Below are 13,335 nucleotides of genomic sequence, written 5' to 3'. Positions count from 1 at the left end.
TCTCTTGTGGTTAAGCCTTCTGCTGTGACTAAAATCAAAACTGCTCTGCGGAGCATGTGAGGGTCCGTGCGCGCGCGCCTCTGTGTGGGCGGTGTGTCACGTGACCCCCACGACTCCCGAATTTTTTTTTAAAGCTGATAACGCGACTGCCGCCTCTGTCCGCATACAGATAACGAATAAATGCTGAACTCTATTAAACGCCCTTTACACATTATCGTGGGTCGAACACACAATTTTCTGAACTTATGATGACTGTCTATTTATTTTGCTATAAACCCTCAGCACGTAACGAACAGATTTGTGCCTGGTAATGATCTGCTCTGCCAGGGCTATATGAAATGATACCGACCTCCTTCAGATCTTCGGGAATTAAATTGACCGACTTCACCCCCCGGTCTGTGGCTGAAGTTTGACACACTTTATGCACAGCAAGCTCACATCGGAACTTGAGAGAACCTTGTATTAAAAAATTAAGCAATCCTATCTGCTAACTATTGCTTTATCACAAAAATTTGGGCACGTTTACAAATATCCTGCTCTCTATATCTCTCTCTCTTTGAACCCTTTATTTAGGATTTACTCAATATAATTTACTCAGGTTTATTCACTGATCAATATGGTTACTGAGAGAGTATTAGGTTTCAAAAGTATTTCTTGGAACATTTTAGTTGTCCCATTATACTTTACTATGAAGGGGATATAATTCTACAATATATATATTTTTCCCTTTCCTAAGAATGGGTTTCATGAAACTAAATCAAGTTAACAGCTTTTAAGGTCTCCACTCTACATACACCATCTCAATATTAAAAATACTCAGTTCTCTCAAGAACTAACATGTTGCTATGTGGAATGGAAAATATAATATTGTAAAAGAACAGAATGATAATGCCTAAAACAAGAGCCCTTGCAAAGCTGATGAGCCAACAACAGTACTCAAAGGTGCAAAGTAGGTACTTTTGTCCCTTCTTTGCAAATCAGGGATGAACTATATTTGATTGTATGGAATGGATATGAATCAGAAATAAATCTATAGAAAGCAGTTAACTTGAAATTACATAAAATTATGTACTATATGACAGACATTAAACATGCAGTTGAACAATTCTTAATTTTTGAAATCTTGACATTTCTAATTATAGTGTAATGTTTTTATATATAAGAATAAATTAATATACTCTATAGTTAATTGAAAGATTATAATTATGTGTATAAACAGCCAGGTTGTAGTGCCTTAAAAAAGCATTATAAATGGCCAGAATGAGAAATAATCGCTAGGGCATACACATTTGTCTAAATCACCACAAAAAAGCCACTATAGAGAGGTTGTGTATATACTGCATCGAAATTAACTAAATAGTACTTAGTTTATTTTACCTATTTGTAATCACTACTATCAATTTTTATTTTCATTTTCTGACTTTTAATTTAAAAAAATTGAGACATACCCTAATTACAATGAAACAAATATTTGCTGTTTTTGTCTCAATTTGTTTATTTCCAAGTTTTCTCTGTATATTAAAAGTTTATAAGCCAATAAGTTCTGAAAATCAATTTATAAATAATTAACTTGAAAATAAACTTATTTGTGTGCAGAAAATATTTTCTTATATAAATTACAGGTAAGTCTACCCAGAAAAGACTATCTATCTTCTTTGTCACTCAGCTACGAAAACTAATATGAAGGGTCAACTTAAAATCCTTTCTTCCTCTAAAGAAAGGGCTCTGTTTTAATTCCATAGTCTGGATGAATACTGATGCAGAATAAAGACTTATTCTCAAGTGACCGTTCCTGTTTAAGGATGTTTTAGTTTGAGGGATTTTAATTCCTATATTATGATAAAAAGCCTACAAACAAAATTTAATTTTTTCATTACAATATGGAAATTTTTCTATAACTGGTAACTAAATAGCCAAAACGCTAAGTGTGTTTTCTTTAAACTTAAGTCAAAATTCAAATCCTAATTCAAAATTTATCACATAAGTAATAATCTAACAGTTACATACCAATGACTATAATTTATCACCCTCTACTGAAGTGACAGCTTTTTACAACGAAACTTCAGGTTTTCCAAGCACTTTCAGAATTTGTAACTTTGATTTATACAAGTGCATGGCAAATCTCGGTGTTATCACTAGAAAGTGACAAAATATACTTTGAAAAATTTAGAAAATATGAACTCAATCTATTTTTGTGGAATATTTTCTTTAGGCATAAAAAAACCACACCTATATGTATGTAAGACAAATGTCTGAGGCACATAAATGTCCATTAAGAGAAGCAAACATAGTTAAAAAGAGATGTGGGGTGGGGGGAGCCCTCTGACCGTACTGCAACATCCACTATAATAAAAGGGTCTAGTCAGACAGGAATACTCCCTTCCTTCCCATTTCCTCTACATTATGCAGTAGTTTCAAGCGAGGGAAAGATCTATAGCTTTTAAAAGAACTGAAACGGGAACTACACATTCACATTTTTGTAAAAAAAAACAAAAAAAAAAGATGCTTTTTTTGCAGTAAAGACAGGAAACAAAATTAGGATTCACTCATTTAAAGAGGTATGAGCAACCTAAATCTCACTTAAAATAGTGAGAAAATATTATTCTTTCTCTCGTCTTTCTATTACTTAATCTTTGATAAGACCCCCTTTTTCATATCACCCATTTCTATTTGATGTACTCCATATATATTTGTTCCCTTAGCTATTGTCACATTTCAATCAGGAAACCTGAAATCCCAAGGCAGATCTTAAACTGTTTACATATCTGAACTCAAGCTGATAACAGCCAAATAGTGGAGGTGAGACCTTTGCAAAAACAAACATCATCAGTTCAATGACTCTTCTCCCCTTTTTTGGGGGTGGGGGGTGTAGGTGGATGGGGAACTTAATCACATAAGCAACACCCCTATTTATAATATTAGCATTATAGTAGATCGTAATATAGTTTCAGCATATATAGACCTATAATATAATCTATTTGAAATGGTAAATACAGTTATACAATTTTTATAATGTGTATCAACATATTATTACGTTTTACAATCTTATTAAAGTTTTGGTTTACTCAAGGAATGATTTATTTTATTTAGGCAGAATAGAGACCTTTATAATACTTGCCAGAGTAAAATTAAACATGTTCAGGTCTTGCTTCTGAAGTTCCCTATCATTTATTATCTTTAAAAAGTGTCAAAGATAATCAGTCACTAGGGTTCTTTGAGACATTTTAAAAATCATCTCTGCACTGAGGTTCTTGAAACATTTTTTAAGTCATATACATTATCTATATGAGTTAATTAAATCTGCAGTATTAACTCAAAGAAAAAAGTGGGATATAAATTAGAGTCATGACACTACTGTGTCACCCAGTGAGAACTGACAGCCAAGTTATAAGGCCTTTTAAGAAGAAATTGTACCTTATTTTTTGTTTATGTAGATCTTAAATTGCAAAACAACATTACAATTATTATTATGATGATTATTTGACAGACGCAGAACTTCTGTATGAGTATCCAAGTTCCACACTGGCACTTACAATGTGCGTTTTATTGAATGTATTTTTAAGAAGCTACACAATGGGAGACTGAGCTGCCCTGTTGAATTTTGAAAGCTTACTTTCATTTGTTTTGCTGCAAGTGTTGATTTAATTATACTGCATTATTATCAAAGCTGCATTGTGTACTTTTTTATTCCTTTTACATGTGTTTGAGGTGAAGACCTTGGCTTTGTCTGCAAACAGTGTGTTTCAAGTTATTCCTTAAGTACTAAATAATAAAGAAAAGAGAAGAAAAGATTTTTTTTAAAGATAGCAGACAGTGATCCCAAGGTAAAGGGTTAAATGTAAGATCTCCAAGAAACATTTTGAAGTTGATTAAGACTCCAGCTTTGCATTAAACAGTATCACTTCCACATGAGTTGCTGCTAATACTGAGAAGGAGCAGCTTGAGAGCCCAGTGTGCCAGTGACCTCCTTCACCCTCCAGCCACCCACCGGGCCTTCCTGATTAGCATTCTACCTGGTTCTCTGAGGAATTCCCATCATCCCCTAGGAGCTCATTGCGTACTTCGTCACTGTAGGCGATCCGTGACCTTTTCTATAAAACAAAACAAAAAGAGAGAGAGCGAGATGAACATTAGGAAGTAAAGCCTTCGAAGCATTATTGGTATCAAGGCTGATCATCTCAAACCTCGAGAGCCCCCTAATGGAAACCTATTTGCTAAAATCTGCAAACCAAAGTTGTGTAAAGTTCTTGAACTTGAGAAGTTTAATGTAAATTAGAGGGTTTCCAAATATCAATACTGAAAGAAAACTCTGCACCGTGTAAGTACTCCATTAATATTCAAAATGGATGGGAACTGATATATTATTCCATAAATGGCCATTCAAATAAGAACAATAAACTAAAGGAAATACAGCTACATAGCTGTATAGCTGCAAAACTCACCAGATTGTAATTAAAACAAGAGTATATGGGGTTCCTTAATATTGTGGCAGGAAACAGATTTTACAAAACAGGTCTTTTAAAATCTCTAATTCTAGGATAATATTATATATGCATACACATACACTGGAATGCCTGAAAAACTATATATCTATATTTCATTATTGTGATGTTACTAACCAAAAAGAGATGAAATTTAAAAGCCCACCCCATTTCCAAACAATAATTTAGATGTCTCTAAATCCTCTATAAATAATGGCCTAAGGAAAAGTATGGGACTGTGCATGTATGTGTGTGTCGTAAAACAAATGAAATTTCCCAGTCCTTGTAAATAAAAGCAAGGAGGCTATGAGTCAACTTTTCACAATCCCAGTAAATAAAGACAAGTGGGCTATGAGTCAACATTTCACACAGTGAAATTTTGTTTTACAAGAAGTCTACCTTTACCTGTAGAGTCAGAGGGACATGTCTGCAAGCAAGTCATGAGTTATCTGCATGGCACACATTTGGAAAAGCTAAAAGGCTCCGAAGATTAGTTGTGAAGCTAGAGGGCAGTCCTTAGATGCTACTTCAGCTCACTATTTCAGACCCAAATTCTGATTTATAGGCTACTTGGCTGCCTTTTCTGCTTCTGGATTAACTAAGCAAAAACAGCTGATTTACAAATGGCAATCTTTCTCACTTGGGGTCTACAGTTTAGAACTTAAAATTTCTTACCAGTCCAACTGTTATCTGAAAAATTATTGCAGTTTAAAAGGACTATCCATAATACATGATCAGAAGTCAACAGATTTTTAATTAGATTTCTAAACTAATGAATGAGTAACACTGCTTTGCCACATGGAGGTCATAATATCTTAAACATAAAATCATATTACATTAGAATTTAAAGGGACTTTGGACAAGAAAAACCAATAGATTTTAAATCATTTTAAAGTAGCAGTTTTTCTCTGTTGGGGTTCTTATATGAACCACAATACCAGAAAATTATTTCAGTAACTATTTTCTCAATTCTCCCAAGAATGACACATAAAAAAGAATTTAATTTATTATATAGAACAAAAGCCTTAGGGCATTGGAGCTTAACTCTCTGACATAACCCAGTTGAAAAGGGCTGAATGGAGTATAAATAAAAATAAATAACTCTAGATACCCTTTTAGTTTGTAGGGGGAAAAAAGCTAGTCTTATGGAGTTTTGAAGGTAGCTTTGGTTAAACTGGGTCCTGCCTCATAGCTCAGTTGCTCATTCTATCACACAAAATTTCCTCAGCATTTTATTACCGTCTGGACATTCAGAAAAAAGATACAAAGAAAATGCAAAAGGTTTCAGTATAAAGTAGATGATGGCATACCATCCCTGCCCTGAGACTGTCCCCCAAGGTTGCATTCCCTGCTACAAATGTATATTGCATACCTTGGCAAATGCAATAAGTCTATTAAGTAGATAAATGAAACTGATAATGTTGCAAAGAGGACAAAGTAGAAAAGTTAAGTCTAATTAGCCTGATGTCAGTAACGGCATTTACATCAGACGTCTCAACAATTCAGGGGTGACCTAATTCACTCACTTGTGGACATGCTAGATGTCTTACCACCACAAACAGCATAGTCATTAAGTCTGCTTCTCTTACTGCATTTACTCAAGCTGCCATTAATTAGCTATTTTTATTAACTTCATACAGAACTATACTAAAAATGCTAAATTACAAGGACAGTATACTGCATGGCCTTACTACAATATTTAGATCAAGCTAAACCTTTCTCTTGCCCATGTGGAGATTCCCACCATAGTAGTTTCAAACTAGCTAAGCAAAGTATTTTATAGCATTAAAGGAAATGAGAACCTTTAAACAGGCTGTGGTATCAGAGCTGCCTTTTTAATTATTCACTTCATCACTATGGGGGACTAAAATGTTCCACAGTATGCAAGAATGTCATACGGAGATTGTTTTGGTTTTTTCCCTTTTTTTCACCAAAATACCAACAGACTGGCATAGATTTTTCAGTTAATTATATTTTTATTTTGATTTACTATATTTCAAAAGAATAAGGAAATTATAAGCATGTATCCCTAAATATCTCATCTTGTTTTGAAAACCAGCAATTAAGAGTGAACATGCTCAGCAATAGAGGAGAACTAAGAATTTATCCACAGTTGAAGGGTGGTCCCTATAAATGTCATTCTTTTCCACTGGGATGGTTAAAAACTGGTCATTTGGACAGCTTTCTGAATGTAATTAAGTAAATGATAGGTTCAGTTTACAAAATGTTCCCTGATAGGACTGACTTCTGTTAAAGAATGAAAAGATAACTCATTTCAAGTATCAGAAATAGTCAGTCCTTCATGAAAATGATGCAACCAATGCTGGAAACTGAACTCTTTACACTTGAGTATTATTTTACAAAAATTTTTAAGTATTAAGATTTTGTTTTATTAAGAAGTAGATTTAAATGGCTGACATTGGTATTTTCTCCTAATATTTTATGGTTTGAAATTTTAAGCCCATTGTAATCAACCATAATTGAGCCTGCAGGATCATCATTAAACTAATTGAATACCCAAAAAGGTAAGTTCCTCTGAGTGACAAACTGCTTATTTTATGAATAATTTTCCTCCAAAAAAAATTAGTAAGTTATTTCACCTTTTACGGAACTTATAAAAGCCTCACTGTCCATTACTAAGTAGTACGTCATATTTTAATTTGGAAGATTCAACGTTAATGAAACTGAAACAGCTCCTCTACCTTGATAAACTAACTAAAATAATTTTACTTTATTATCAACTGTATAAAATCTGTACTTTAGCCAAATGCAAGCACAAGGATTTGAGCTGGAAATGTCACACACTCAGCTACAGTTTGAAGGAACCCAATTCATAATGCATTTTATAAATAGTTAATGACTTCTATACATAAGCTAACCAGGCAAATCAAGAAATTGTCAACATTTTTAGTCTTAGTTGTCAGTTACCACTGTCTACTGGTGCTTTATATGTGGCTTCTGGAGAAGACAGAAGCTCTGTGCAGTTTGTAATCTATTGTAATTTGGGGCCTGTACCATAAGGATGGAAAAGCTTCAACTGACAATATTTGACACACACACACACACACACACACACAATGTTAAATACAAGAGCATTTCTCACTTTTAGTTTTGTTTGTGTAAAGCTTATTCCTTCTAACTTACACATTTAGGTGAACTAGACACAACTGGACAGAGAAATCTACAGACCATATATGACCCATAAAAATATGACATTACCAACTGACGGTTATCCCTAAGAAGTTAGATGCACTAAGTCTCAATGGCTATTTTAAACTGATGACAGAAGTGAGTCCTTCGTTATGAAGGTGAGAACTTCAGATTCCAAGCAGTTTTCACTTGGTATATGAACAGACAGACCTTTTGCATACTGAGTGTCTGATTTTTCTCAAAGCCAAGTTCAAACAGATACCCTTGCTCAGTTCTCTCTGGCAATTTGGCTTAAATCTGTCTACTTGACCCAAGCCTGAACATTTCCCCACTGAACTGAATATATTCCTGGACAGGCATCGCTAAACTGTTGTAGAAACAAAATGAATTAACTTAGCTTAAACTAATTAAGAACTGTGATCTGTGATCCTGCTCCTGTATGTTTCTACATGTGAAACACGGTGTACATAACCAGAATGAGGATCCTACAGCCCACCACTAGCTTAAGCATAACAATGAATTTGGTTTATTACTAAAGCGTATATGAGAATTTAATTTCCAAGGAGTGCACATGGCAAAGCAATTGCTTAAATTGCCTCACCTGGGAATTTAATACAATGTTATCATCAGACCAGCCACATTGTAAATAGATTTATAATGCTTTCCATGTGCTGCACTCTGTTGCATATGAATTAAGTAATGATCTGGTATTACAATAAAATCAGCTAGTTCCCACACCTGGCAGACAGGATATTTCACTAAATTAATACCCATACAGCTACATCACAAGGCATGGGAGCGGAAACCATCTCCAAGGCATTCGGCCTGAGTTTTCCATGGGAGGCAAACACTCCATGGCTATGTACAATGTCCCTGTGTTGAATGGGCTGCTCAAGACAATCTGTGCCTAACATCTGTATCACAGAATGAAGACTTCCTCATTCCCATTCAATTTTGGCCTAATTTTATTCACTCAGTACTTTAATTACGAATCAGCAATCCACAACATTCACAAACACTAAGAAAGGCCTTTCTTCTAATCTATGTGCTGCAGACAGCCAAATAATTGATAGAAGTAATGAAAGAACAGCTTGTCCTACTTCCTAATCAAATTGGTCTATAGAAGAAATGGTTAATAGATTTCTCCATAGGTCTAAAACAAATTACCCAGTCTGGCCAGACTTTTCCATTGCTTCTACCACTTCTTTCAGTCTACATATATTTAATAATGCTCAAGGTTACCAGGTGATACATCTATTAAAAACTGTTATGCTTTCATAGCCAAAGAATTTAACTGCTCTAAAGAATTTAACTGCTCCTGTTATAATTAACACTTTGGGATATCTACAGAATACTGTGGAATTATATTTATTAGCTAGCATTATAATTGCTGGCATTCATTTCTTACCTAATTTTATCTGGTTCTAATTAATATCATACTTCTGAAATGCCCAGATGGCATTTTCTAAAATGCATCTCTCTTTGGCACAAAGCATTCCATTTTTAACCTCAATTTCTATTTCTCTATGGCCAATTTCAGCTTTTCATCCACACTCAACCACTGACCCAGGACTTGTAAAAAGGCTCATCAGGCTAGGACAGGATACTGACATTTGGGAGAAGAAAATAAAAAGGAATTTGTGAAATCGTGTTTAGTACAGTGTTCTCTGTGTTATATTAATTTCTAGCAAAACACGATCTAGGATTAAAACATGCCATACTGCATGATTTAGGTAAAGGCAGAGTAAACTACTAGGCACATGTCTGATCCCTGGGAAGTCGTTAGGATGAAAAAGCCCAGGCACTGAGGGAAGAGAGCAGAGACAGGATGTCAAGATGTGATTTTGGTCAAATTATGTTTTCTGAGTATTAGGTTCTTCAATCACTAAAAGAGTGGTGACAATATTTATTTCCAAGAGCTGTTGTGCGGACTTAAATATTATAAACATTTGGAAACTGGTCCATAATACCTTGGATGTGATAACCCTGCAAAGAATATTCAACTAAATATTAGTTGATAACATTGAAAAAGATGCACTAAAACCAGTACACATACGGGACTAAAGAGTACAAATTAGTGCCTCCCTCCTAGAGAATGATGTGCCATTATATACCAAAAGTAGCTTCAAAAAGTGCATAATATTTAACCCAGTAATTCCACTACATTGCTTTGCCCAGTTCCCTATTTTTGCTGCTACAATTTTTGGGCAATTTTTAATGATAAAAAGTTTACTGAATTTCTTCAATGATATCAGAGAAATTAAGTTCCAATCTGTTTCTTTTAAGTAATCATTTCACTAAACATGGCTTGCTCTTGCTCAGGGGACTCTTTAGAGTTAAAGGTCAAGCTCATTCACTGGAAAGTGCACATGCCACATGTCACCAATACTGTAGTGTTAATAAAGGGAAAACACACTTCCTATCTATCATAAACTCATGGCCAATGGACCATATGCAAGCCACCAGAGAGAAAATACTAACCGGCCCTGCTGCTGGGCTCCCAACAGTTGCAAAAGCAGGTTAGCGGGAGAGCGCTGAAGCAACTCATTGTTCTTGAAGTTTGTTATAGCAGGAAGAGATGTTTAAATATTTTTGGAAAAAAGCTTTAAATACCAGTGTGTTTGTATTATAATCACTCTCATTTATTATTTTGCTTGTCCTTTCAAAGAAACATATTACATGGTTAGATAGGATATTTATGTTTTGGCTGTAAATAAGATAAATTATACTATATTTTCTCTTATTTTTTCAAATTTAGCTGTCATATCACATGTGAACATATATATACACACATACGCACACACACACACACACACACAAACACATACAGGCTCACACAAACCCATATGCAATCCATATGGAATAATAACTCTATTTGTGTTTCACAATGCTAGAAGAGGCTTTTATTTATACTAGGAACTCCAACCACACTGCTGCTACATCATTTAATGATTTGTAAAACAGAGAGCCCAGAAATCAAGCAACTGCACTTCTTCATTTCCTTCTCCGGCACTTTTAAACTTAAGCCTGAAATTTGAGTTTGGCATTAGTGTTTGAAAATGCAACTTGAGTTAAGTCAGTATCATGGCCCCGGTTGCTTGCATATGCTTGTATTTAGGACTTGACACTGCTATTGAACACAGTGTGGCTGTGTCTTAAATCATGTTAGCTTGTCAATCAATAATTAAGTTACTTCATTCAAAAAATCAGCTCATGATAGAATGCCCAGATGTTGTCCACATCTGGAATAGAGTAAGTATGCGGTGGAGGAAATCTATTTCTTTATAAAGTTTCTCTGAATACAAAATAAAATAACTCCACAGACAGTATTTGAAATAATCAGAATGTCCAAACTGTTCACTATTTTGTTTGAAAACGATACACACTCTCTGACAAATGAATGTATGGAACAAATGGTTCATTTGTATTTTTTAAAGAACTACTAAGTAAAGTTTATACATTTATACAATTAAGTTGTATTTACATTTTCCTATGTAATCTGCCTAGCATTAGGGAGGAAAAGTGATCATTCATTGAAAAATCTGTCAATAGCCATAATTTCAAGTGATTTAGATACCCAAGAGCAAATGATCCCGAGGAGTCTCTGTAACTGACACATTGTATGTATCATACACATTTAGTAACACATAAGTGACAGAATCTTTTAGTTGACAGTGACATGAGGCATCATCTAGACCAGCCACACATTTAGAGATGAAGAGTTCTAAGCAAGATGAGCTCTCTACCCAAGGCTACACAGCTTGGAAAGAACAGGCAGAACAAGGACAGGATCCATTTCTCAATGCCATAGCTCTTGTCACTATACCAGACCACCAGGACAGGCTGGGGTTGTCTTATGACTCATTCCCCAAAGCAAGGTTGGCTGTACCATTTACCCAGCTCTGTGAACTTATCATCGGTTGGTTAGTCTGTAGATTTTGTTTCCTGTCACCCTGCTCTAAAATAAACAAAAACCAAACCTTTACTTACATGTTATTGTCAACATCTAGAATATTGATAATAAATTTGAAAGTTCAAGGATGACAAATGCTTTAGAATGTTTTATTTGTCTGATCTTAGAGGGTGAGTCACAACCACACCTATGGGTGTAACTAGATAGGTTTCAAGATTAATCTTCAAAGGCTACACCATAAAGCAACAATAATCTACCCATAGGGCAGGAAAGGAGCCTCACCGGTTATGGTTATTAAGATGTGTTAAGAAGTGCCTGCTTAGCCCTGGGATCAGGTGACTCCCTACGTGGTTACTCTAAATTCTAGACTGGAAGCAGCCTTCTGATAGGCAAACAATTTTTATAATATATTTTTCCTGGTACTTACTCTTGGACCCATGTTGTGACAGATTCTTTATTATAGAATATGCTGTGTTATAGTGAGGTTACAGTACTCATAATGCAAAGATGTACAATATGCTTTTCAATGCTTTATGAATATAGCCAATAAAACTATGATACTTAGGCAATAAAATAAAATTCTTTTAGCCCAAATTCTCTATGAAAACATTTTGAAGATTACTCCTACACCACAGTGACCCCAAACTATTAAATATAATAAATATAAATATTCATATCTGATTCATAAACATGTTTTTCTTAAAAATTTCTCCATTTTCTGTTGAATAGGATAAATTCTTGCCTACTCAGGGGCTTTGCTTCATCAATTAAATGTTCTTCCTCTTGTATCTTTCATGTGTCTCTCTCTATTGGTCCTTTCTTTAAGAATATAAACATTTTTAAGGGTACTCCAGCTTTATTTATTATTTTTATCTACCTATTTATTATTGTTTATATTGTTACAGTTGTTCCCACTTTTTCGTCCTTTCCCCACCTCCTTGCAGCCCCTCCCTCTGCCCTCCCTATGCCAGTCCCCCCATTGTTGTCCGTGCTCATGGGTTGTGCATAAGCGTTCTTTAGTTAATCCCTTCACCATGTTTCATCCCATCCCCCACCTCCTTTCTGGCAGCTGTAAATCCATTGAATGCATCAAAACTTCTGTTACTATTTTGTTCATTAGATTCTACACATAAGTGACATCGTGTGGTATTTTTCTTTCACTGATTGGCACAATACACTTAGCATAATTTTCTCCAGGTCGATCCATGCTGTTTAAAATGTAAGACTTTTGCCCTTTTTTTACTGTTGCGTAATATGCCATTGTGTAAATATACCACAGCTTTTTTCATCTAATCATCTACTGGTAGGCATTTAGGCTGTTTCCTAATCTTGGCTTTTGTAAATAGCGCTGCTTTAAACATAGGGTGCATATATTTTCTTGTATTGGTGTTTCAAGATCCTTGGGATACATTCCCTGAAGTGGAATTGCTAGGTCAAAAGAGAGTTCCATTCTTAATTTTTTAAGAATACTCCACATTGTTTTCCTCAGTGGCTGTACCAGTCTGCATTCCCACCAACAGTGCACTAGGGTTCCCTTTTCCCCATGTCCTCACCAATACTTATTGTTTGTTGATTTATTGATGGTAGCCATTCTGACAGGTGTAAGATGATACCTCACTGAGGTTTTAATTTGCATTTCTCTGATGATTAGTGATGTTGAGCATTTTCTCATATTTCTATAGGTGCTCTGTGTGTCCTCTTTGGAGAAGTGTCTATTCAGGTCTTTTGTCCATATCTTAATTGGGTTGTTTGTCTTCCTGGCATTGAGTTGGATTAGCTCTTGAAAAAGTT

At 34.9% G+C, this 13,335-nt stretch overlaps 1 protein-coding gene across 7 annotated transcripts in view; it reads right to left on the bottom strand.

The window, feature by feature from the left end:
• The window catches only part of VTI1A (vesicle transport through interaction with t-SNAREs 1A), a 337,855-nt gene that overhangs the window by 251,393 nt on the left and 73,127 nt on the right, over positions 1–13,335 (bottom strand). For 6 of the 7 annotated variants that reach the window (XM_090278596.1, XM_090278593.1, XM_090278598.1 and 3 more), the window contains exon 4: positions 4,014–4,091. The exons of the other annotated variant lie outside the window; for it this stretch is intronic. In XM_090278596.1, coding sequence (XP_090134722.1) covers positions 4,014–4,091 — 78 coding nt within the window. The remainder of the gene's footprint in view (positions 1–4,013; positions 4,092–13,335) is intronic. 7 annotated transcript variants of the gene reach the window in all.

The sequence above is a fragment of the Furipterus horrens genome, unplaced genomic scaffold (assembly GCF_987537825.1).
Source record: "Furipterus horrens unplaced genomic scaffold, mFurHor1.1.pri manual_scaffold_5, whole genome shotgun sequence".
NCBI lineage: Eukaryota > Metazoa > Chordata > Mammalia > Chiroptera > Furipteridae > Furipterus > Furipterus horrens.
Note: the sequence above shows the minus strand (reverse complement) of the source record. Positions and strands in the feature narration are given on the sequence as shown.